Source organism: Scyliorhinus torazame, chromosome 14 (genome assembly GCF_047496885.1).
Source record: "Scyliorhinus torazame isolate Kashiwa2021f chromosome 14, sScyTor2.1, whole genome shotgun sequence".
Classification (NCBI taxonomy): Eukaryota; Metazoa; Chordata; class Chondrichthyes; order Carcharhiniformes; family Scyliorhinidae; genus Scyliorhinus; species Scyliorhinus torazame.
Window position 1 is genome coordinate 126,035,038 of NC_092720.1, and position 25,974 is coordinate 126,061,011.

Consider the following 25,974-nt stretch of genomic DNA (forward strand, 5'->3'; position numbering starts at 1 on the left):
AGAATCCTGCCCCCTATTTCCTCACAATGGTAAAAGCTCTGTTTCTGATTCAAGGCGGCCAGTGCCACCCTTGGGTGTGCATTACATTTTAAAGTTCACAAGGTAGACAGGATACGCAGGCAACTGCGATGGCCATGTGCGGTTCTGAAAGCTGGTTTGTTGGTTGTTGTACTGATTGGCTTTGCCTGCGGTTGTGCAGCGGATGCCATGTGAAAGATTTGCTTTGCTTCACAGGCTCTGGTGCACCACAAGCCTAGTCTGTTTTTCATCACACATGGGGAATCCTCCTCAGGCGTGGTTCAGGAAATGGATGGGATAGGACCTCTCTGTCACAAGTGAGTATATGCCAGTCATCCAATGCAGGCTCGACTCTGCCACAGGAAGGCTATAATCTTCAGCTTTTGCTGCCCCAGTTTCCTTGCTATTGATTAAAAACGTGACAAGACTGCCGGTCTTTTCTGAAAATAAATTCCACCTGTTGTCTTCTTGTCCCTGCAATAACTGCTCCATTTATCACCTCGTCAAAGCTTCCTCCCGATGTCCATGTTGTCCTTCCCACTCCTCTTCTATCCTGAAACTCCGAAAGCAGTGAGATCACCTTTCTCTTCGCTGGCTTCGGTCTCAAATATAGGTCTTCTGTGATGGTGCCATGCACCTCTGCGCTTAGGTCTGTGAGATCCCGGACAGATGCCCACTCGGCGCCTGGAGGGACCCCGTGACATAAAGGTTCAGGGCGACTATCACCTTGATGGCCACCGGGAATGGGTGTCCTCTCCCATACCCACGCAGTGCCCGGTGTGCAATCATCTGGCACATATGTCGGACTCAGCCAGAGTCTTCGGCAGGTCCTCGGATGTCGGGCAGTGCTGGTACACGCAAGGCCTCATGCGGCGCCCCCTTGGCACCTCCTCCTCCTCGGCCTGTTGGGGGAATGGCTCTCAAACCTGGGTGGCTGCCACCTGTCCCTCTGTGGCACGATCCGCTGCTGCACACTCCGTTGCTGCAACCTCCTCTTCCTACTCATACAGCTGCAGGGCATCCCCCAAGGATGTGGCGACTTGCAGGAAAGCAACCATTGCTGGTTGAATTTCAATATCCATTGTCTGCAGGGGGTGAAAGGCCAACATGTTAGCATGGTGCAAACCCCCGTGCCCAACCAGGTCCAACTGGCTACATGGTTCAGCCTTGTTGTAATAATTAATCAAATAAATGTTTATTCAACAGTAAAACAAAGAAGAAAGGCAACTAAAAACAAATGTGAGGTAATGCATTTTGGAAGGTCTAATACAGGTAGGGAATATACAGTGAATGGTAGAACCCTCAAGAGTATTGACAGTCAGTCAATGTGTATAGGTCCACAGTCACTGAAAAGGGGCAACACAGGTGGAGAAGGTAGTCAAGAAGGCATACGGCATGCTTGCCTTCATTGGCCGGGGCATAAAAATTGGCAAGTCATGTTGCAGCTGTATAGAACCTTAGTTAGGCCACACTTGGAGTATAGTGTTCAATTCTGGTCGCCACACTACCAGAAGGATGTGGAGGCCTTGGAGAGGGTGCAAAAGAGATTTACCAGGTTGCTGCCTGGTATGGAGGGCATTAACTATGAGGAGAGGTTGAATAAACTTGGTTTGTTCTCACTGGAACGAAGGAGGTTAAGGGGCGACCTGATAGAGGTCTACAAAATTATGAGGGGCATAGACAGAGTGGATAGTCAGAGACTTATTCCCAGGGTAGAGGGGTCAATTACTGGGGGGCATCGGTTTAAGATGCGAGGGGCAAGATTTAGAGGAGATGTACGAGGTAAGTTTTTTACACAGAGGGTAGTGGGTGCCTGGAACTCGCTGCCGGAGGAGGTGGTGGAAGCAGGGACGATAAGGAGCATCTTGACAAATACATGAATAGGATGGGAATAGAGGGAAATGGACCCCGGAAGTGTAGAAGATTTTAGTTTAGACGGGCAGCATGGGTGGCGCAGGCTTAGAGGGCCGAAGGACCTGTTCCAGTGCTGTACTTTTCTTTGTTCTTTGTTTGTTCTTTATATACTTACATCACATTACACAATGGGCGAGATTCTCCACTCTCGCGCCGGTTGGAAGAATCGCCTGGGCCGCCAAAATTTCCCGGGACGCCGGTCCGACGCCCTCCCGCGATTCTCCCAAGCGACGGGAAAGGCCCCGTCGAGTTCCGCAGGCCGGAGAATCGCCGGAGACACCCAAAATGGCGATTCTCTGGCACTCCCGCTATTCTCAGGCCCGGATGGGCCGAGCGGCCAGGCCAAAATGGCGGGTTCCCCCGGCGCCGTCCACACCTGGTCGCTGCCATCTGGAACAGCGCGGGAACGCTGGGGGGGCGGCCTGCGGTGGGGGGAGGGGGGATCCTGTACCGGGGGGTACCTCAAATGTGGCATGGCCCGCGATCGGTGCCCGCCGATCGTCGGGCCTTCCTCTCTGAAGGAGGGCCTCCTTCCCCCGCAAGATCCGTCCGCCATCCTCTTGCGGGGCGGACTCAGAGAGGACGGCAACCGCGGGTGACGCCAGTTATGCGGCGCCGGCCGCATCATCTATGCGGCGTCGCCTTTACGCGGCGACAAGGCCTGGCGCGTGTAGGTGACGCGGCCCCGATCCTAGCCCATTGTCGGGGCCTCAATCGGTCGGGATCGGGGCCGTTTCGCGCCGTCGTGAACCTCGACGGCGTTCACGACGGCATGGACAATCCCGTCCATGACATTTAAATTGTCATTTAAATTGACTCATTTACAAATCCCTCTGTATTCCTAACCTCAGAGCTAAACCTCCCAAACAACATCCCACAAGTTTTTTAACTATTAAGTAAAATCCGCCAATAGTTACCACACTCAGCACCTATATCGCTTGTGGGGTTGCTTCTAGCTTAGAATAGAGACAAACTGGCTGTTCAAACACGGTTTGTCCAGGCACTTGCTGGTTTGGGAGTGAACATAGCTTCCTGCTGAGTCTGGCTGTGATCTTGGACCAGCTCTCTGTGTAGGATGAACTGCTGTACTGATATACTGCTTTTTCCTTTTGATCTTTTCTTATCTGAACTACCTATCTTAGAGGATCCTCTTATTTCTTACATGAGTTCACCCTTTTAGAATATAAATGTGAAATTCACCCTCATTTTCTCTTTTGAATTTCAGCTTTAACTCCTGAAATTCTATGCCCGATTGATATTCACTTTTCTTAGGTAAATATCTCTTGCTTGGCTAATCCACATATCAAAGACCTCAGTTCCCTCACCTCAGCCAGTCTGTCTTCCTAACCAGTTCCCATTTAAAATTAGTTGTTTTCTTTCAATCCTACACCCACCAAAACACATTTCCAATTAGATTCCTTAATAATATCACAACTTCTTTACACTCTCTATATTGATCAGTGTGTATGATCTTCATTCCTCCTGCTGTTAGATGGTTGTCTCACAACACATTGATGCCTTCATCATTCAACAGAGAAATTAAGATTCTTGTTTCTTTTCTCAGTCTTCAAAGGCACAGCTTTTGTCTTCAGTGGTTCACTCAACTGCTTCTACCTCTCACCTTCGATGGCTCGAACTCTTCATTCACCTCGTGGTATTCTTCATTTCACTGTCTCCTCTGATCTCAAACTGAATTCCAACAAGTGCTGTACTGCCAAAGTTGCCTCTGGGAAATTTGCTTTGCGATTGGATGGTGTCGAATGGATGGGGGATTTGATAGTCTATGGCATAGACATAAAGGGTATGAATATATAAAATCTATCCTCTAGTTCCTGGTGGATCACCAGCACAAAATAATAATAATAATCTTTGTTGTCGCAAGTAGGCTTACATTAATACTGCAATAAAGTTACTTTGAAAAGCCCCGAGTCGCCACACTCCGACACCTGTTTGGGTACACAGAGGGAGAATTCAGAATGTCCAAATTACCTAACAGCACGTCTTTTGGGACTTGTGGAAGGAAAGCTGAGCACCCGGAGGAAACCCACGCACACATGGGGAGAACATGCAGACTTCGCACAGACAGTGACCGAAACCGGGAATCAAACCTGGGACCCTGCCGCTGTGAAGCAAAGATGACTAACTCATCACAGAATGATCACAAATTGGCAAGCTCGCCCAAAGGAGGTGTGAAAAGTTGGACTGTTACATTGGTGGAATTCAGGCACTTAGATGGAGCAGAGAGGGAGCTTCACTCTGTATTTAGCTTGATCGTGGGAATTCTTGTAAGCAAAATGAGGTGCATTTCCTTTCATCCAATTCTTGCCATCTCTGGTCTGTCTATTCACATCCACTTTTCTACCTGAACAGGCACAAAAAATCACCAAAATAAATTTAACAAGGACTAAAACCACGACTCTGCTATAATGAAACATTGATGTTTAATGAATAATGAAACTGTAGACAGTACTCCAGGTGTGGTATCATCAATGCCTTGTACAGTTGCAACAACATTTCCCTATTGTTATATTCTAATCCTTTGGCTATAAAGGCCAGAATTCAATTTTCCTTCCTTATTACCTGCGATTCATGCACAAGGACACCCAGATTCCTCTGCACCAAAACACTCTGAAGTTTCTCTCCGTTTAGATAATACTTGCCGTTCCATTTTTCTGTCCAAAATGAATAATCTCAAATTTATCCACGTTAATTCTCATCTGCCAAATTTTGGCCCACTCACCTAACCTATCTATATTCACTTGTAAATTTCTTATTTCCTCATTTATAATTTGGCTGTGGTACCTCCCATCCCGACATCCAAGTCATTAATGTATATTGTAAATAGCTGGGGCCTAAGGACTAAATCCTGTGGCACCCCACTAATTACATCTGGCCAACCAGAAAATGATCCATTTATCCCGACACTCTGCCTTCTGTCAGCCAGCCTGTCTTCTATCCAAGCTAATAAATTACCCTTAATCCCATGTGATCACACCTTGTGTCTTAACCTTTTGCGCAGCACCTCATCAATTAAAAAAAATAATAATTTACCGGATATGGGCGTTAAGGTTAGACCAGCATTTATTGCCATCACTAGTTGCCCTTCAGAAGATGGTGGTGAGTTGCCTTCTTGAACCGCTGCAGTTCCTGAGGTGTTAGGGAGGTGTTAGATGAGTGACTTGGAGGGGAACCTGCAGACCGGGGTTTCCAGGGATCTGCTGCTCTTGTCCTTCTAGATGGTAGTGGAGATGGTAGTGATCATGGATTTGGAAGGTGCTGTCTGAGGAACCTTGGCGAGTTCCTGCAGTGCATCTTGTAGATGATACACACGGCTGCCACTGTTTACCGATAAAGGAGGGACTAAGTGTTTGTGGAAGGGGGAGAAAAAAAGCGGGCTACTTTGTCCTGGATGGTGTCGACCTTTTTGAGTGTTGTTGGAGCTGAATTCATCCTGGCAAATGGAGAGTATTCCATTACACCCCTGACTTGTGCCTTGAAGATGGTGGACAGGGATCGGCTGGGACCCAAGCTATTCACAATATATATTAATGATTTGGATGAGGGAACAAAATGTAACATCTCAAAGTTTGCAGATGATACCAAATTAGATGGGAGGGTGAATTGTGACGAGAATGCAGGGATCCTACAGCAAGATCTGGACAGGTTGGGCGAGTGGGCAAACCAATGGCAGATGCAGTATAATTTGGATAAGTGTGAGGTTATTCATTTTGGAAACAAAAACAGGAAGGCAGATTACTATCTGAATGGTTGTAAATTGGGAGAGGGGAGTGTGCAGCGGGACCTGGGTGTCCTTGTGCACCATTCGCTGAAGGTAAGCATGCAGGTGCAGCAGGCGGTAAAGAAGGCTAATGGTATGTTGGCCTTCTTTGCGAGAGGGTTCGAGTATAGAAGCAGGTGTTGCTGCAATTGTACAGGGCCTTGGTGAGGCCACACTTGGAGTATTGTGTGCAGTTTTGGTCTCCTTCTCTGAGGAAGGATGTTCTTGCTCTCGAGGGAGTGCAGCGAAGGTTTACCAGACTGATTCCAGGGATGGTGGGACTGTCATATGAGGAGAAATTGACTAAGTTGGGATTGTTCTCGCTGGAGTTCAGAAGAATGAGGGGGGATCTCATAGAGACTTATAAAATTCTAACAGGACTAGACAGGCTAGATGCAGGGAAGATGTTACCAATGATGGGTGTGTCCAGAACCAGGGGTCACAGCCTGAGGATTCAGGGTATACCATTTCGGACAGAGATAAGGAGACATTTCTTCACACAAAGAGTGGTGAGCCTGTGGAATTCATTACCACAGGAAGTAGTTGATGCTAAAACTTTGAATATATTCAAGAGGCGGCTGGATATAGCACTTGCGGAGAATGGGATCAAAGGCTATAGGGAGAAAGCAGGATTAAGCTATTGAGTTGGATGATCAGCCATGATCGTGATGAATGGCGAAGCAGACTCGAAGGGCCAAAAGGCCTCTTCCTACTCCTATCTTCTATGTATCTATATAGGCTTTGGGGGTTTACTCGCTGTAAGATTCCTAGCCTTTGACCTGTTCTGGCAGCCACAGTATTAATATGGCAAGACCAGTTCAGTTTCTGATCAATGGCAATACCCAGGATGTTGACTGTGGGGGATTCAGCAATGGTAATGCCATTGAATGTCAAGGGGCGATGGTTAGATCCTGTCTTGTAGGAGATGATCATCACCTGGCACTTGTGTGGTGTGAATGTAACTTGCCACTTGTCAGCGCAAGCCTGGATATTATCCAGGTCTTTCTGCATTTGGACATGGACCGCTTCATTATCTGAGGAGTCGTGAATGGTGCTGAACATTGTGCAGTCATCCGCAAACATCCCCACTTCTGATCTTATAATGCATGGGAGGTCATTGATGCAGCGTTTGAAGATGGTTGGCCCGAGGACACTACCCTGAGGAATTCCTGCAGTGATGTCCTGGAGCTGAGATGTTTAACCTCCAACCACCACAATCATCTGCCTTTGTGCCAGGTATGACTCCAACCAATGGAGATTTTCCCCCCTAATTTCCATTGACTCCATATTTGCTAGGGCTCCTTGATGCCATACTTGGTCAAATGCTGCCTTGATGCCAAGGGCAGTCATTCTCACCTCACCTCTGGCATTCAGCTGTTTTGTCCATGTTTGAACCAAAGCTGTACTGAGGTCAGGAGCTGAGTGACCCTGGCGAACCCAAACTGAGCGTCCGTGAACAGGTTATTGCTGAGTAAGTGTGGCTTAATAGCACTTTTGATGACTCCTTCCATCACTTTGCTGATGATGGAGAGTAGACTGATAGAGTGGTAATTGGCTGGATTGGATTTGTCCTGCTCTTTTGTGTACAGGGCACACCTGGGCAATTTCCACATTGCCAGTGTTGTAGCTGTACTGGAACAGCTTGGCCAGGGGTGCAGCAAGGTCTGGGGCACAAGTCTTCAGTACTATTGCTGGAATATTGTCAGGACTCATAGCCTTTGCAGTATCCAGTCCCTTCAGCCATTTTGTGATATCATGTGGAGTGAATCACATTAGCTGACATCTGTGCTGCTGGGGACCTCTGGAGAGACCGAGATGGATCATCCACTTGGCATCTCTGGCTGAAGATTGTTGCGAATGCTTCAGCCTTGTCTTTTGCACAGATGTGCTGGGCTCTTCCATCATTGAGGACAGGTATATTTGTGGAGCCTCCTCTTCCAGTGAGTTGTTTAATTGTCCACCACCATTCACGGCTGGATGTGGCAGGGCTGCAGAGCTTAGATCTGATGTGTTTGTTGTGCAATCGCTTAGCTCTGTCTGCTTACGCTGTTTGGCACACGCGTAGTCCTGTGCTGTAGCTTCACCATGTTGATATCTCATTATAGGTATGCCTGATGTTACTCCTGGCATGCTCTCTGCACTCTTCATTGACCCAGGGTTGATCCCCTGCCTTGGTGGTAATGGTAGAGTGGGGGATATGCCGGGCCATGAGGTTGCAGACTGTGGGTGAGTACAATTCTGCTGCTGCTGATGGCCCACAGCACCTCATGGATGCCCAGTCTTGAGTTGCTACATCTGTTTGAAGTTTATCTCATTAACACGGTGGTAGTGCCACACAGCACGATGGAGGATAGCCTCAATTTGAAGATGGGGCTTTGCCTCCACAAGGACTCTCACATCTCCGATATTGTCATGGACAATTCATCTGCAGCAGGCAGGTTGGTGAGGACAAGATCAAATATATTTTTCACTCTTGTTGGTTCCCTCCCCACCTGCTGCAGTCCCAGTCTCGCAGCCATGTCCTTTAGGTCCCAGCCAGCTTGGCCCGTGTTGGTACTACCGAGCCACTCTTGGTGATGGACATTGAAGCCCCCCACCCAGAGCATATTCTGCACCGTTGCCACCCTCAGTGCTTCCTCCAAGTGGTGTTCAACATGGAGGAGTACAGATTCTTCAGCTGATGGTGGCTGATATGTACCAGCAGGAAGTTTCCTTGCTTATGTTTAACCTGAAGCCATGAGTTGGTATTGAGGATTCCCAGGGCAACTCCTGATGGTATACCAATGTGCCGCCACTTCTGCTGGGTTTGTCTTGTAGGTGAGACAGGACATACCCAGGAATGATGATAGTTTTGTCTGGGAAATGGTATGTAAGCTATGATTTTGTGAGACAGGTTGTTGCTTGACTAGTCTGTAAGATAGCTCTCCCTACTTTGGTACAAGCCCCCAGATGCTAGTAAGGAGGATTTAGCAGGGTCGACATGGCTGGATTTGCAGTTGATGTTTCTGGTGCCTGGGTTGATGCTGGCTGGTCCTTTAATCCTTTTTTGTGTTTTCCTGGCGATTGAATACAACTGAGTGGCTTGCCAGGCCATTTCAGCGAGCATTTCCATTTCAGAGTGCATTTTCTGTGGGTTTGGAGTCACATGTAGGCTAGACATGTAGGCCAGATAAGGATGGCAGATTTCCTTCCCTAACGAGCATTAGTGAACCAGGTGGGCTTTTATGACAATTGCCGGTTTCATGGTCATCATTGGACTTTTAAATCCATATATTTTATTGAGTTTAATTTCCACTATCTGCCATGGTAGGATTCGAATCCGGGTCCCCAGATCATTACCTTGGCTCTCTGGATTACTAGTCCAGCGACAATACCACTTCTCCACTGCCTTCTGGATGTCCTACATCGATAGGATGCCCATTAGCCACTTGGCCCGTTACATCTTCGAAGAACTCTAGCAAATAGTCAAACACAATTTACCCTTCATAAAACCATACTGATCTGATGGATTCTGTTTTTGACTTTCCAAATGTCCTGTTATTAATTCCTTAGTAATGGATGGGACAATTTCCCAATGACAGATGTTAGATAGTTTCCTACTTTCTACCTCCCTCCCTTTTTGAATAAGGGCGTTACATTAGCATTTTTCCAATCCACTGCAACCTTTCCTGCATCCAGGAAATTTGGGATTATAACCAATGAGTCCACTATCGCTACTGCGACTTCCTTTAAGACCCTAATATGTAGGCCATCAGGCCCTGGGGACTTGTCTGCCTTCAATCTCAATAGTTTGTTTAGTACTTTTTCCCTATTGATGATGATTTTTCTAAGTTCCTCCCTTTCTATTACCTCTGAATTGCCCATTCCTATAGGAATGGTACTAGTGTCCTCCACCGTGAAAACTGAGGCAAAATATTGATTTAGCGTCTCCACCATTTCTGTGTTCCCCACCATTAACTCCCCGGTCTCATCTCATTGAATAGATTTAAGGCGGAGATAGATTTTTGGTCTCTGCAGGGTCAAAGGATATGAGGAGCAGGCAGTGGAGTTGAAGCCCAAGATAAGCCTTAATCACATTGAAGGGTTGATGGGCTGAATGGTCTAATCCTGCTCCTATTTCTTGTGTTTTTCTAAATAAATTTATTATGACCCCTAATTTTAGACCCACATAAGGGTGAACAGATAGGGATGGATTTTACAACGGGGACAGATTGGGAATTTGTGAGAGGCATAAAATTGTGAGGGAAGGTGTTAGGGGAGTTGGGAATGGAGCCCACTGTGCCCATGGCATTTTAATCAGCGGCAGAGAGGATGGCTCTCCCACCCAGAGGCAATTGAGCTATTTAACGTGGCTAATTAAGAGTCTTTTCCCACCTGGCTGGCAGGTCTTGGGTGCCAGCGTCCGTCCTTGAAACGTTTCCCACGGATTTTGGGGCCGATCATTGGGACCCTCACTGCACCAAGTAAACTCTGGGCATTGTGTGGGATTGAAGTGACATGGAGGCCAGATTGAGTGGGACAATAATCCAGTTGCTTCCACTTCCATAAATAACTGGAATTCTGGAATTTGTTATGGTGGGATTTAAATTCTGCCTTTGAGCTGTTAGCCAAGTACCATGACCACTCAGCACCATACTCAATTTGTCTGGGAAGTAAAACTGCTGATGCAGTGGTTAGCACTGCTGCCTCCCGCGCCGAGGTCCCAGGTTCGATCCCGGTCCCGGGTCACTGTCCGTGTGGAGTTTGCACATTCTCCCCGTGTCTGTGTGGGTCTCACTCCCACAACTCAAAGATGTGCAGGGTAGGCGGATTGGCCGCACTAAAGTGCCCCTTAATTGGAAGAGAAAAGAAACGGGTACTCTAAATTTATTTTATAAAAGTAAAACTGTTGATGCCGCAGTAAATAATTCACCATGCTCACGGATGGAGAATAGAAGAATGCCTCAAATCGAAAATATCACCCTCTCTGATTTCTTGGTAATTTCTTGAGCTCCACCACTTCCCCAGCTATAATGTATCAATTAACTGATACGTGCTACTTGGACACCTCCTTTCTACACATCTCTAATGTTGGTCTACTTCTTTCTAGGCATAACTGTTTGCTGCTGGTTGATTCTGTTGCCTCTCTGGGAGGGGTTCCTCTCTACATGGATAAGCAGGGTATGTATTATGCCTAACATTCTTAACAAGATGTGAAGGTGCCAGCAGGCATAGTAAGAAGTCTTACAACACCATGAGGAAGGAGCTGTGCTCCGAAAGCTAGTGATTCAAAACAAACCTGTTTGATTCTTAACATGATGAGACCATCTAACCTGCCTACCTCCCTTGATTCTTTAATTCCTGTTTTGAGACTACAGGTAGAAACTGGATGTTGTTGCGCATAGTTCAGTCCAGAGAAAATTGATAATCTTTTCAAAACAATGGCTGTTTCCCCTCTTAGGAATTTTAAAAATGTTTGCACTCTTTTACATGCCTCATCAGAGGTGTGGGTGCTGCTCCGATGTTCCTGCTGGCTTTTGAGTTGGACACCTTTGTTCTTCCCATTCATGTGCCCACAGTATTATTTATTCCCACGATTTAGATCAGGGCCTCTGACGATGGTTGCAGGTGGACAGGGGTCCTCTTTCATGGCACTTTTCCTGGTAGAGCAGAATTTAACCCATTTTCCCCCTTGGTTTATCCTGGATGTTACATTATTTTCTTCCCTGCATTCTTTCCACTGCCTCGGAAATGTTTGTTAAATTTGATGACAATAAGCATCGCCAACAACACCAGCAGTTGGGACATTGGCGAAAAGTACTCCAGTGTTTAAAGTAAGTCAGGTCAGGAGCCTACAGGGGAAATCCCTGTGCTCAAAGGGCGCTTTGGGTGGAAACAAGGCTACAAACCCGGGGTGTCATTCTCTGACCCCCCGCCGGGTCGGAGAATGACCGTTGGCCGCCGTGAATCCCGCCCCCGCCGAAGTCTCCGGTACCGGAGATTGGGCGGGGGCGGGAATCGGGCCGCGCCGGTTGGCGGGACCCCCCGCTGGATTCTCCGGCCCGGATGGGCCGAAGTCCCGCCCAGAAATTGCCTGTCCCGCCGGTGTAAATCAAACCTGGTATTTACCGGCGGGACCAGGCGGCGTGGGCGGGCTCCAGGGTCCTGGGGGGGGGGGGGGGGGGGCGCGGGGCGATCTGACCCCGGGGGGTGCCCCCACGGTGCCCTGGCCCGCGATCGGGGCCCACCGATCCGCGGGCGGGCCTGTGCCGTGGGGGCACTCTTTCCCTTCCGCCTCCGCCACGGTCTCCACCATGGCGGAGGAGGAAGTGACTCTCCCCACTGCGCATGCGCGGGAAACTGACAGCGGCCGCTGACGCTCCCGCGCATGCGCCGGGAAACTGACAGCGGCCGCTGACGCTACCGCGCATGCGCCGCATTTCCGTGCCAGCTGGCGGGGCAACAAACGCCATTTCCGCCAGCTGGCGGGGCGGAAATCCCTCCGGCGTCGGCCTAGCCCCTCAATGTCGGGGCTAGGCCGCGAAAGATGCGGAGCATTCCGCACCTTTGGGCCGGCGCGATGCCCGTCTGATTGGCGCCGTGTTTGGCGCCAGTCGGCGGACATCGCGCCGTTGGGGGAGAATTTCGCCCCTGATTTCCATATCTGCATTATAGCACTGTTTTTTTGCTTAAGAACTTGAAAGCCATTCTGCAGAGTCTAATTTTAATCACTGGATATGGTTTCATTAGATACAAGTTCTATAGGTCCTCTTGCACCTTTACAATTATTAGTGTACTGCATGATACCAGGATAACCAAGCTTACTCAAGTGTAAGAAGTTCAATGTTCCCCATCTCCTCAACCCCAAGATAAATGATTTGCAACAGCTAAAGTCAATTTCAAAGCCAATTTTAATACTTGGCTGGGTATCTAGTTTTCTGTGCCAGACTGATGCAGCCATTTTTCTCCATTTAGGTATTGACATTCTTTACTCGGGATCCCAGAAGGTCCTCAACTGCCCTCCTGGAACAGCACCGCTATCCTTCAATAACAAAGCCTGGTATGCTATTGTTTATCCCTTCGCACACCCACTCTGCTACTTTAGTGATCCTAAGCATAGGCACAAATCTGTGTCTTGCTACCACCAGGATGACCATTGAATATATTGCAGGCACAAATGCAGATTTACAGATGCATTTACAAAATTGTCATCCCTTCCTGACTCTTGCTAGACCACAGGTCACTGTCAAGAAGTAACGCATTCTATATTCCTTCAATAAATGTTCTTTTCTTTTTTCCTGCTTATTCCCTCAGAAAGCAAGCATTCATCTCCGATTTAGTTCCACAGGCTTTTCATTTCCCTCCCTTATTTGATGAATTGTGATGCAGGAGGTAAGGGGGAGGTGGACAAAGTTGTAGAGATAGAGATAAGTGATCTTGACGGTGGACAGCACGCAACGGCTTAAAACGTCACTTGGGATTGAATCGGACAGAACGTTTGCAAGAGAGGCTGGCAATAGAAAGGGAATCTGGTGCAGGGATGGAGTTTCTGATTCAATCTTACGTCTTCCAGATGGTCAGTTGAAGGCGATTCTGGCTCATCTATTATTTTCTATTGGATGAGAAGCACAGAAGTTGGCAAGTCCAGTATGACAGAGGAGAAGGAGAGCTAGATGTTGTCAGTGTGCACTTTGAAAGTGACCGTCCACATACAGACGATGGGAGTGATCCAATGGCACTGTGACCAAAAAGCAGCTCACCGAAAGAAGCTGGGAGACCCCGTTCCCGGCATCTACCCAGCTCACAACGCCTCGCAAGATCGTTGCGATGTAAATCCCACCAATTGTGGGCAGGATCATGTTTTGGCGAATCTGCATATTAGAGTGAGACAGCTAGTTTCACTTTATTGTGCAGATTCCTGAGTTACCCAAAGTGTGGGAACAATCGCCCTTCGCCACGGAAAGCCTGGGTGTGTGCCATTCAGTGCTGGTCTCCACAAATGGCGACCAGACGGAACGGCACTCATGGGAGTCTCCCAGGGTATCGGAGCCCCCCAGGTGTGTGCCCTTTGGGCAGGGTGGTACCCTGGCATTGCTGTGCCACCTGGGCATTGCCATCTGGTAGGGGTGGTGCCAGGTTGGCACTGCCAAGTGCCAAGCTAGCATTTTTTTGTGTGCTGGTGATCGGGCTGGGGGTGCCCTGTGTGGGTGTTGGGGGAGTGTAGAGGGGGGGCCGGGTACAATCCCATAGTGTGTTGGGGGTTGGGTGGGTCAGGGGTTGCGCCAAGAATAACATGGCTAAACGAGCTCACTTATGACTTTGTTCATAAAGTTCATAAATGACTTTGTTCCCATTTAGTTGAATCGCGCCTGGCGTCACCAAAGGACAGCTTATCAATGAAGATGGTGAGAAGGCATAACACTGTAGACATTGGCGGGATTGGTAGATCCTACTTGTGACCAATACAGAGCTGTCTCCGCTTCCGGAAAACATGCCACAGGGTGGCCGGTAAATTCACTTCTTAAAGGTTGAGCAGATGGTTGAAAGTGGCAGGAATCATGGGGAATCAGTGACAGCTTAGAGTGCCATAGCTGAATACCCAGCAATATCCTTGCCCAACAGGTGCAGGCTCCTCTCGATGTTTCAAGTTCCCATTTGTGTTCCGGTAAAACAGGTCGGTTCACATCATTTAATATTCTCTCCCATAAAAATTCAATATTCCCAATAAATAACACTGAGTCCAACAGTTTACTGAATCTTCAGTCAGGGATTGAGAAAGAAGGCAGGAGGATGAATATTCCATTTGTTACCACATGACATTTATTTTTTCACTTTCTCCCACGATCAGACAACCTCTCCTCCTCACCCTATCTGTGTCAAAGACATCTCGATGACTTGGCACCTGTAAAAATTCCCAGCAGTCTGCAAGTGATTCCAATCACCAGGATCTCCATAAAAGTCATAGAACATAACAACTACAGCTTTTAACAAATATTTTACATCCGTTTCTGAATGTCCATTTTCAAATGTGGGGTTTGTGTGTTTTTATTACAGCCAGAAAATATTTAATCGAAAGACGAAGCCAACTTCGCTGTACCTTGACATGAGTTGGCTCTCAAACCTCTGGGGCTGTGATGGGAGCCCAAGAAAGTAGGATAGAGTTCTATTCATTCATTGACAAAAATGTTCAAGAGATCAGGAAATGCCTGGGCATGTGGGAAAGGATCAGTTTTAAGGAGTGTTTTGGTTGTGGGGGATCAGAAGGGGAGGGTGGCCTGGGGAAAAGAGGTGGTGGGAGCAGCTTGGCAGGTGGAAGGAAGGAGGGGATGGGTGAAGGAGGGAAGGAGAGGGTGGGTGGAGGCGTAGGAAGGGGTAGGTGGGAGAGGGCAGGAGCAATTGTATGTGGGGCGAGAAGGGGCTCGCTGGGGGAGGGAAGGATCAATTGGCTGGGCGAAAGGAGTGAGTGACGGGAATAAAGGAATGGGATGGGGAAAGAGCAGTAGGGTGGGTGCAGAGAAGGAGAGGATTGGAGATGGAGGGAAGGAGATGGCAGGTGGAAAGTTAAGGGATGGCTGTGCAGCAGCAATTAGGAGTGGGCAAGCCATGGGGAACGAGGGAGTGGTGGGAAGGGAGGAATGGTTGGGAATGGGGATGAAAGAGTTGGGTGGGTGGTGGGGGAAGGAAGGGGTTGGGGGTCAAGTAATAGCTTGGAGGGGGAAAGAAGCAAGTGGGTGGAGTGGGAAAAAGGTGCAGGTGGGAGAGGGAAGGAATTGGGAGAGGGAGGGAGCACCTGAGTGTCACCTACTCACTCAGGAGCCTGAGTTTATGCACCAGTTTGTATCTTGAACAGTACAGTTGTAATGTGATGTAATCAAGCAATCCAAACTTAGTAAATATTTATGCTATTAGTTTCAAACTAATTTTTAAGTGGATCTTGAATGGTTCATAGGCTCCTTAAGTATGACATATGCGTTCTAAACATTATCTCAGTCCAGAGACTGTGTAATGGAGTCACTTTTCCAGCGCTTTATGTATTGCAGAAGTTTGGATCTATTTATCTTCTTTCAGACAGATGTATAACTGATGTAGAAATATTACCAAAAACAATTGGGGAAATGCTTTTGGTAGACTTGAACAGATTTCATGGGCCCAAGTGGCCAATGCGAAACAGGCGGAAATGAAAATTGACAAATGTTGCTGTTTTTACAGATACCACCATACAACCCCCGTCACTGGCCTTTTTGCATTGAGAGAGGCGCTGGCAATTCTTGCAGAAGAAGTGAGTATTGTTTCGTTTCTGAACATAACATTATTGCAATGGATAGTTTTTCCATATTTTTCATGCAGTGCTAGCTAGAGGTAGTCCCAAATCAGCACAAATTAGATTCTGAGCATAATAACCCATAAAGCAGTCAGTACTCATTGCACACGCCCTCAGGACAGTATCTAACTCACTGCATCCCCATCGCAGGACTGTATCAGACTGCAATCCCAGCAGCCACAACCCCAGCCCGCAATCCCTGGATACTATATGATTACCTGCACCTCTTCGCAGGACAATATCAAACACCCATCAGTACTAATGTTATAGTCTCCCATCACCCCCACACTCTCTCTCTCTCTCTCTCTTCCCCCCATCACCACCACACCACCGTTTCTCCCCTCCATTTTCCTGAAATATGGGCAAAGTGCAGCAGAAATTCTGTTTACCCCAGCTGGTCATTCTTCATAGCTGACCCTAATGTCACATCGTTGAATAGAAGGGACACCCTAGTCACGGCGGATACTGTTCTCATTCAATAATCAGGCCTTCCAGATTGCAACAACTACGGGACCCCTGCTTAATTTTCTTCAGAATGCCAGACCTGATTGGTGTTTGACTGCTTTAACAACTGCTGCCTGTTACACTGCATCCTGCCTGTTTCCTCGGAGCCTTGTCCTTTACCAAAAACCCGGTGTCCCGTCTGCAGGTGGTTCAGTATTTTAAAAAGCGGTGGGGAACTATTCTTGTTTTTACAGCTTGATGTTTTGTAATGTGTCGGTGCTATTTATATACAGGGCCTGGAGAAAAGCTGGAAGCTTCACCAGGAGAATGCTGAGTACCTATACAAAGGGATACAGGAGTTGGGATTAGAACTCTTTGTAAAGGATAAGGTAAGGAATAGCACTGCAGTCTGAAAACTGAGGGGCTGCGCATTCAAGCACCAGTAGCGGAAGGATTTCACACTACAGAGGAGGTGTACATGGTGACGTTCATGTGTGCTTCAGTGTGAACATGCTGTAAATTGAGGGGGATGGTCAGGGAGCTTTTGTTTATTCATTCATGGGACGTGGGCGTCGCAGGCGGTGCCAGCATTTATTGTCCATCCCTAATTGCCCTTGAGGGGACAGTTAAGAGTCAACCACATTGCTGTGGGTCTGGATTCAAACGTAGGCCAGACCAGGTAAGGACAGCAGATTTCCTTCCCTAAAGAACATTAGTGAACCAGATGGGTTTTGACGACAATCGACAGTTTCATGGTTATCATTAGACTTTTAATTCCATATCTTTTGATTGAATTAAAATTTCACCATCAGCTGTGTTGGGATTTGAACCTAGATCCCCAGAGCATTACTCTGCGTCTCTGGTTACTAGTCCAGTGATTAAGCCACTGCCTCCCCTATTCTTAAGATATTCTTAAGATAAATATTCTTAAGAGGTAATGCAGTTGTTCAATGGTTGGGTGGGAGAAGCAAGGTAGTGTGGATGGGAGAGGGAAGGAACAGTGAGATGGAAGACAGAAGGCGTAGGGAGTGGCGAGAGAGATGGAGTGGTTGAGCGAGAGAGAGGAGTGCCTGTTTTCACTGGGAAAACAGCATTATTTGAAGTACTTAAAAACAGGTAAGATTTTTGAATGCGGAACATCTGAAAAAATCCCTGGTGTGGAGCACTGTGCAGTACGAGGTTGAGAGCTGTACTTTCAATAAAGCGAATAAGAAGAGGATTATAACTTTTGAAATGTGGCTTTGGCAAAGGGTCCTTAGAATCTGATGGACAGAGCCAGGAACCAATGAAATTGTCCGCAGGGAAATTCGTGTCCCAGCATTTAATTTATTGCTCATTTTTAGCTAAAGTGTACGAGTGGAAACTGAGAAAGTAGTCACTGGAAAGGGCAGGGTGAGAGTCCGGTGTCGGAGACAACAGAAATGGAAACATGAGAAAAGAACAGGTCAAGTCAGAGAAGGATTGTATGGGTGAACAAGATCAAAGATTGGATGGAAGGAGGAATGGCAGTGGCGCGCAGACTTGTATTGAGCACAGAGAGTTGTCTACAGCTCCTCGTGCTAATGATGAATCGATTAACATATCTATTTCTTTCTTTCTCATGTTTCTTTCTCCATTTAAATGCAAGTCTGCAAACCACTTCAACCATTCCATTTGTAGTGATTTAACCTTTCTATACAAACCTTCAGTGATTTGCGTACTGGAATAGTTGTGAGATCATTCAATTCAAATTGAATGATCTCACACTTGCCAAGTGTCCACTCATAATCTACAAGATCCCCTTGTAAGGTAAAGTCACCAAAGTCCCTGATGACCATCATGGGAGAGCTGACTAGTGGCAGTTTAACAGAGGATCACCACACCTCAGGCAAGGTTGAGAGGAAGGGCCTTCATAAATAACCTCAGCCGTTATGGGAATTGAACCAATACTGCTGGCCTTGTTCTGCTTCGCGAACCAGTTGTCTAGCCCACTGAGCCAAACAACTTCCTTGCACCCATCTACATAAATTACGGTGTCAACTAATTTTTGTGTCATTCGTAAACTTGAAGTCTTCATATCCAAGTCATTGACACAAGACAAAATGTTTAGAGTATTGTGACATCATTTATGGGAATGGAAGGGGAAAAAAGAATAATGATAAACTAAATCTCACCTACTACATTACACACCGTGAACGTGCAGACTCGATTGTCTGGTCCTGAAGGAAAACCATGCATTGATATAAATGGGATGGGCAAACCAAGGAGGAAAACATTAAAATTGTTTGTCTTTCATTCTTCAGGCCTCAAGACTCCCCACAGTTACAACAATTGCAGTACCAGATGGTTATGAGTGGAAAGACATCACTGATTTCATCATGAAGAAATATCAGATTGAAATCACCGGGGGACTGGGGCCCACTATTGGAAAGGTAGGATTGGGATTGGGGGTGGAGCCACAGGGAAGATCCCTGATACATTGAATGATAGTGTGCAACATTTTATTTGTACATTTTGCAGGAACAAGTTCACCTTAACAGGGAGCTGATTGTGTACACATGCAGCTCAGAAAATTACCCATGGTAAATTCTGAAAGGCTATAATCAAGTAGTCAGACCTTCATTACCTGGAGGCATGAAGCATAGATAAGGTTCTGGGGAAAGAGGTGGTTTTTGATGTTTCATCTTAAAAGGAGGAGTTTTGTGTCACAGTGGCAGTGTCCCTACCTCTGAGCCAGTGGCTGGTTCCACTCCAGGACTTCATGGCCATGGAAGGTATAGTCCTAACGTGGCTGAATAGGTTGATTATCAGTCCATATATCCCATTACACCTGATGGCGGGTGATAAGAATGGAAGATATTCCTGGTCAGCCACACTGCAGAAGGCAATAGCAAACCACTGCAGTACTTTACCGAGCATAATGATGGAATGGAAGTCCATGGTGGCTAATGCTCTCTTAGGACATATTATCTGCAGGAGGTTGTCGAAGGATATAATCCTTTAATGAACCTCTCATATTTGTTTCCAAACACTCACCTACATTACTTACATTTCTCCTGCTCAAACTAAAATCTTGACTGAGTGGCCATGGAGAAATGATCTTACATGGAGGTCAATCCAGCCGGCCAGCTATCAATTATATGCAACATTAGCAGACAACTGCCAGAATCTCCCTGCAGGAGGACCAACAGAGGAAAATGGCTCAAACATGTTAAGCTTGCACAGAAAGTCACAATATGGTTTTTATTTCTTTGGGCCAAGTAGTTGTAGGAATAAGTGAACTGTTGTGGGGCCGGTGTGCTATTCTTTACTTGTGTGTTTCTAGCGACAAAGGTGTTTATGTTCAATGGCAAATTCTCCTTCCTGTTATGGTTCACAACATGTTCCGAATAAGCCCAAGACACTTTAGAAGAGTACATTGGAACAGACTTTAGTGATGTCCAGTATAGGTGACCCGTCTACACTGCACAAAAAGAGTGGCTTATGGTTTCTAGTTCTATCTCTTGAAACCTTCAAAGAACTGTTGAAAGCCATGCTCCTTCATACACCATATCTTGCCGACATTAAGAGTACATGTCACAGATGAGGTACTGATTCCAAATTCCCTTGAAACAGTCCATTCCTGTAAAACAGCTGTAGTTGTTTGGTTTAAAGCTATTTCCCTCAATCAAGATTTCCTATCTTAACTCTTGTCAAATCCTTTAATGAGTAGGCTTTAATAATCACTATCTTTCTATAGTTGATGGATCCCTCTACTTATGTTTCATAAACTAGCCCACCAAAGGTACATTTTACTCAGCCATGGTTCATGTCATTATTGTCACTTTTTTGCACACTCGTTTCGTGATCATATTCAGACACTGAAAGCAGAAGACAAGCAATGCTTTCTTGTCAAGATACTTCAAAGCCATTCTGTCTATATTGGAAAATCTATTGCTCCAAAGTACAAGCAAGTTAAATTATTAACCGTTAACTCCCCATGATGAACAATATACAACTCTTCAGGATGTTGAATGGCAGGATGAAGATGGAGCTACAGCATTCTTTCATAAAAGCTACAGTCCCTCCAAGTGTAACCCCTGTATCTCCATTTGGAAAGTGAGATTGATGGATTTATGTTAATATTTCTAAGCTATACATGACTAAATAGATCTATTTCCTGGTCTTTAGGTTTTGCGGATTGGATTGATGGGCATCAACTGCACAAAAACCAACGCGGATCTTGTGCTCGGAGCTTTAAAAGATGCCCTAAAGCAATGCAAGAAAAGCAAGCACTGAGCGAAGCCTGGAGGGCACTGAATGGTTCCAAGAGCTAACAACCAGATGACAGAACCTGAAACTAATCCTTGAGTAACACATATTGCATTACTTTAGCCTTTGCTACAATAAAACACCAAACTCTAACAATAACCAAACACAACCCAAAAAGCCAACCATTTGGTTTAGCCCCTGGTTATCTATCATCATATAGATTCCCAAAAGATTCTATCAGCGAATTGTAAAGAGAATCATTAAATTCAATCTTTTCCAAATTTGAAACACAGGGCGCAATCTACCAGAATGGGGACAGGGTCCTGTACCGCGAGATTAGCCAGACGTTTTCCAGAGCTCAGAGAGCTGAGAAACATCCTGCTATCTAACACTCATCCAGGTAGATAGGGGGCCTCAGCGGGGAATCCCTGATGAGGCCACGCTTAGCCCCGTTTTCTGCACTGAGGAGCACCACTCGCTAGAACTCCTCAGTCCAGCGAGAGATCAGGATGCCATTTTTAACAACATGACTCCCGAAACCGCCCCTAGCCCAAACTCATCATAAGGGCCCCCGCCCCCAACCCTCCATACTTGCTCAGGGCACCCCAGCCTGATCATCGCTGCGCAAAAAATGCCAGTTACTCTGGGAGTGCTGGCTGGCAGTACCTCCTGGGCACCTTGGCAGTGTCAGGCTGGCACTCCCAGGGTTCCCAGGCTCAGTGACAGGATGGTACCAGCTGTGCCAGGGTATCACCCTGCCCAGAGGGCATGCACTTGGGGGCCTCCAATCCCCTGGGAGATCTCCCACGTGTGCCGTTTCAGCTGGTCCCTGTTTGTGGAGACCAGTACTGAATGGCGTCACCCAAGGTCTCAAAGGCGTCCCATGCCTTGGTTAGATCTCGGGAATGCATATTAGTGTGAAACTAGCTGTCTCACTCTAATATGCAGATTTCCCACAAAGTGATCTTTCGCATCGCAATCTCCCGGCATCTACTGGTCACGTGCGCTGCGCTGCCTTTCTGGTGCAATGCAATCGGTAGATCCCGCCTATAATGTTTTGGGAGGCTGCTATGTTCCTTGAACACATATCAGCCATTAATCTTGATTCTCTTTTTGGCCAAGGAATCTTAAGCACACTGAAGAAATTAATCCCCTTTCTCTTTACCTCCGATTTAGCACAGTCTCCTGATAGGTTTGGGTGTCAGAGGAAGAGGGGATGAAAATTAATCTGGGCTGTGGGTCATGGATTATTACACAGGGGGGGGGGAACCTGATGGTTTTTGGATACGCTGATGCATCGAGGTATTGCCAAGGTGGAAGATCTCAATGTAATAACTGTTATGCGTTATATCAATTCAATATGTTACTGAAATTAAATAAACCATATTCATATATTTACTGAATAAACACTAATTTTAGTGCTATTCTTTCTTGACTTTTAAAATAGGCTTACCAATTGTGATTAAATGTATTTCTGGAAGTTTCAGCACATGACTTACCCCCACACTCCTGCCAATAGTCGGCCACATCCATCCTTGTAACACACTGCCTTCCAACAAGAATTGGAAAGAAAAAAGGCTCCTTACCCAATTGGATGATATTTAGACCAAACAGTCGTCCCCCCCCCCATTTTTTATTAAGCTGTAAAAAGAAATGCACAAAGAACATAACCAAAAAATCCCTAATTTATTTTTCGATGTCGTGATGATTTTCCCCCAGGGTTACACGGAGATTAATCTTCAATTCCTAGCCAGGCTAATCTAACTCTTAACTAATGACATGACATCAATTACATAGTCAAATATATTATAAACTTCCAACTCGTTTCTCCATCTATCCTCCAATGTTTGAGATTTCTAAGCTAGGTTGATACCCCAGACAGCAGTGAGCAAGTGCTGCAGTGTTAAATGTCAAATCCTTCTGAAATTGCATTACAGTCTATCTGTTGAGGTGGTGTATGTGAAAGATCCCAAGGCACAATTGGTGTAGGAGCAGAGTGTTCACCTCATGTCCTGGCTCTCGTTTCTCTCTCAACCTGTATCATTATTCAGCGCACTGCAGCATTGCAATGCGCACTCACTTGTTATCGAACAGGCACAACTGGATTGCAGCGAATTTATAGCAATTGGGATGTTTCTGAGACATGTTTCATATTCCATTTTATATTAAAATAGGAGGTGACTTATTTTTACTGAATGTACTGAACCCCTTTTTCTCAACAAATTTTCATCGAATCCTGACAGTGCAGAAGGAGGCCATTCCACCCGCTGTGTCTGCACCAACCCTCCGAAAGAGCACCCTACCTAGGCCTACTCCCCTATCCTATCCCCACACCCCCACCTTACCTGCACATCTTGGGGCACTAAGGGACAATTTAGCATGGCCACCCACCTAACCTGCACATCTTTAGACTGTGGGAGGAAGCCGGAGCACCCGGAGGACACCCACACAGACACAGGGAGAATGTGCAAACTGCACACAGTCACCCAAGGCCAGAATTGAACCTGGGTCCCTGGTACTGTGGGTCCCTGGTACTGTGATACAGCAGTGCTGACCACTGTGCCACCTGCATTTTAATGAAGCGTTACGTATAAACACAGTTTGACTCCCAAAACCTGGAGATATGATAGTTACCAACAGTCCGCTTTTGCATGAACAATTATTTTTTTTTAGCTCCTGTTCATGCAAGAGTCTGGAAAACAGCTGATTGCAGAAGCCATCCCCATAATCTGCTGAACCTACTGAACTATGGTATGTAGCCCCTGTGCAGTGCAGGGCAGAAAGGGTTGGTATGTACTGCCTGGATGCTGTGAGCTGCAGGATGTATCTACAAAATGAAGCCTCCAATCCGCAAAGCCACCCTGAGGATGATAATCAGACTGATTTTGTAAGTGACAAGTTGGGTCAATCTTACAACACTGTACTTCAGAACTTACCTTTCTGAGAATAATATACAGGTCCAGACTTGCGCTGCTTTACACTACCCTAAATTGTTCTTTGAATTGGACAGCAGGTTGATTATCTTTGGTGTCAAGAGTGACAAGCCAGACAGGTTTCTAAGTTGAGTAAAGCAATTGTATTCGCTGGTTGTATGGAGCAATTCTGTGCGAGAGAGGCGGAGAGTTTAAAATTTAAAAAGGAATGAGGTGAAGCTATGGAGCAGATCGAGAAGCTGAAAAGTTAGAGATACAAGAGCAGTGGAACCGAGCCAGCTTTCTAAATATGAGCAAGTTTCAACAATATCCAACAATTCATGAATTACAAATTACAAACCACACCAAAGAAAACCAACACATATATTTACAAGCAAGTGTCTTCACTACAACTGTGGCTGTGCCCCCCCCCCCTACTTTTGTCGGCATATATATATTACATTTCCCAAATGGCTAAAACATGTATTTACAAGCATCTATTAACAGTTTGGTTTGGGCCTTAGCCATCAGACCATTCTCCTGCGGCTTTTTCCCTTCTGCTCGTCCCTCGCATTATTTCTCCCCTCCCCCCTCTGTTTCTTTTCTTCTCGATCCCATGGTGCACCCATCTCTCTCTCCCCCCCCCCACCCCCCACCATCACCCTCATCTTACTGGTTGCTGGCTACGAACAGATCTTGAAACAAGTTGGTGAACGGCTTCCACGTCCTGTGGGCGACCTTCTTCTGACCCATGGATGGCAAATTTTATTTTCTCCAGCCTGCGAAATTCCACCATGTCAGACAGCCAATCTGCAGTCTGAGGACAAGCCAAGCAATCCTGCCAGCCAAGCAGGATTCTCCGTCAGCCGACCTAGAAGGCATAGGCTAGGGCGTCGGTCCCCCCTCTCCATGAAGATTTCTGGCTGATCAGATACCCCAAAGACCGCCACTTTTGGGCATGGCTCCACCCTCACTCCCACAACTCTGGACATGGCCTCAAAGAATTTCGCAGGCTGGAGAAAATAAAATTTGCCATCCATGGGTCAGAAGAAGGTAGTCAAGCACCCGACACTTCTGCGGCACACCCAAAACATGTGGGGGTGGCTGGCCAGGCCTCCCTGGTACCCTTCATATTTGTCCTCCACATCCGGAAAGAACGCACTCATTTGCGTGCTGGTTAGGTATGCTGTGTGCGCCACTTTTAGCTGCGTTAGGCTCAGCCCTGTGGAGATGAAGTTCGCCCTGTGCAGTGCTTCGATCCAGGGCCCTCCCCCTATCTCTATGCCTAGCTCCTCCCCCAATTTTTTCCGTGTCTCATCCAAGGGGGGAGCGTACCTCCTCCAACAGTCATCCGTACAGGTCTGCACAGATTCACTTCCCAAGGTCGCCCACGTCCAGCAGTTCTTCTACTAACGAGCGTCCTGGTTACTGGGGGAACGTTGTTGTTTCCTTGCAGATGGTGTTTGTGACCTGAATGTATCTCCTGTCATTTTCTCTTGGTAACTGGAACCTCTCCGTGAGTTCCCCCAGGGTCGCTACTGTATCCGTGTACATGTTTATAACTGTCAACAGTCCCTCGTCCTGTCTCCACCCTTTGAAGGTGGCATCCATTATTGAGGGAGTGGACCTGTGGTTGTTGCAGATGAGAGCCATGTTGGACATTTCGGTTAGGTCGAAGTGTTGCTTCATTTGGTACCACGTCCGGAGTATGGCTCTGGGCTCCTCGAGTATTTGGCCGGGGGGAGGATGGATGGGAGAGCGGCTGTGGCAAGGGCTCGGAGAAACGCCCCTGTGCAGGAACTCTCTTCCATCTTCACCCACTCTGCTCCTGCTTCCTTAACCCACCCCCGTACTCTTTCTGCAGTGGCCGCCCAGTGGTAGAACTGCAGGTTCAGAAGGGCCAGGCCCCCACATTTCTTTTACTTTTTAGGACCTCCCCCCCCCCCCCCCCCCACCCCCTTGACAAAGTCCGCCTGGTCCATTGCGACTCTCTGGCATGCAGCTCTCCAGCATCCTCGCCAGGATCTTTGCATCTGTGTTAAGTGGTGAGAAGGGTTGTACGACCTGCACTCTGTTGGGTCTTTGTCCTTTATGGGTATCAGCGACATTGAGGCTTGTGCCAATGTTGGTTGCAGGGTGCCACTTACTCGTGAGTCTCTGAACATCTTCCGCATATTCAGGGCCAATGCTGGCGCAAATGTTTTGTAGAAGTCAGCCGGGAATTCATCAAGACCCGGCGACTCTCCAGCCTGCATGGAGTTGATATTCTCCATGACTTCTTCCAGTTCTGGTGGTGCTTCCAGGCCCCGTCTCCTATCTTCCCCCACAACTGGCATGTCCAGTCCATCGAGGAACTCCTTCACCTTCCAGTCCCCTTC

At 47.0% G+C, this 25,974-nt stretch overlaps 1 protein-coding gene across 1 annotated transcript in view; it reads left to right on the forward strand.

The window, feature by feature from the left end:
* The window catches only part of LOC140390014 (alanine--glyoxylate aminotransferase-like), a 41,637-nt gene extending 20,762 nt beyond the window's left edge, over positions 1-20,875 (forward strand). Inside the window, exons 4-11 of the mRNA XM_072474825.1 lie at positions 235-335; positions 10,800-10,870; positions 12,665-12,749; positions 14,744-14,839; positions 15,899-15,968; positions 16,748-16,843; positions 18,737-18,865; positions 20,604-20,875. Coding sequence (XP_072330926.1) covers positions 235-335; positions 10,800-10,870; positions 12,665-12,749; positions 14,744-14,839; positions 15,899-15,968; positions 16,748-16,843; positions 18,737-18,865; positions 20,604-20,711 — 756 coding nt within the window. The 3' untranslated portion in view covers positions 20,712-20,875. The remainder of the gene's footprint in view (positions 1-234; positions 336-10,799; positions 10,871-12,664; positions 12,750-14,743; positions 14,840-15,898; positions 15,969-16,747; positions 16,844-18,736; positions 18,866-20,603) is intronic.
* The last annotated feature ends 5,099 nt before the right edge of the window (positions 20,876-25,974 follow it).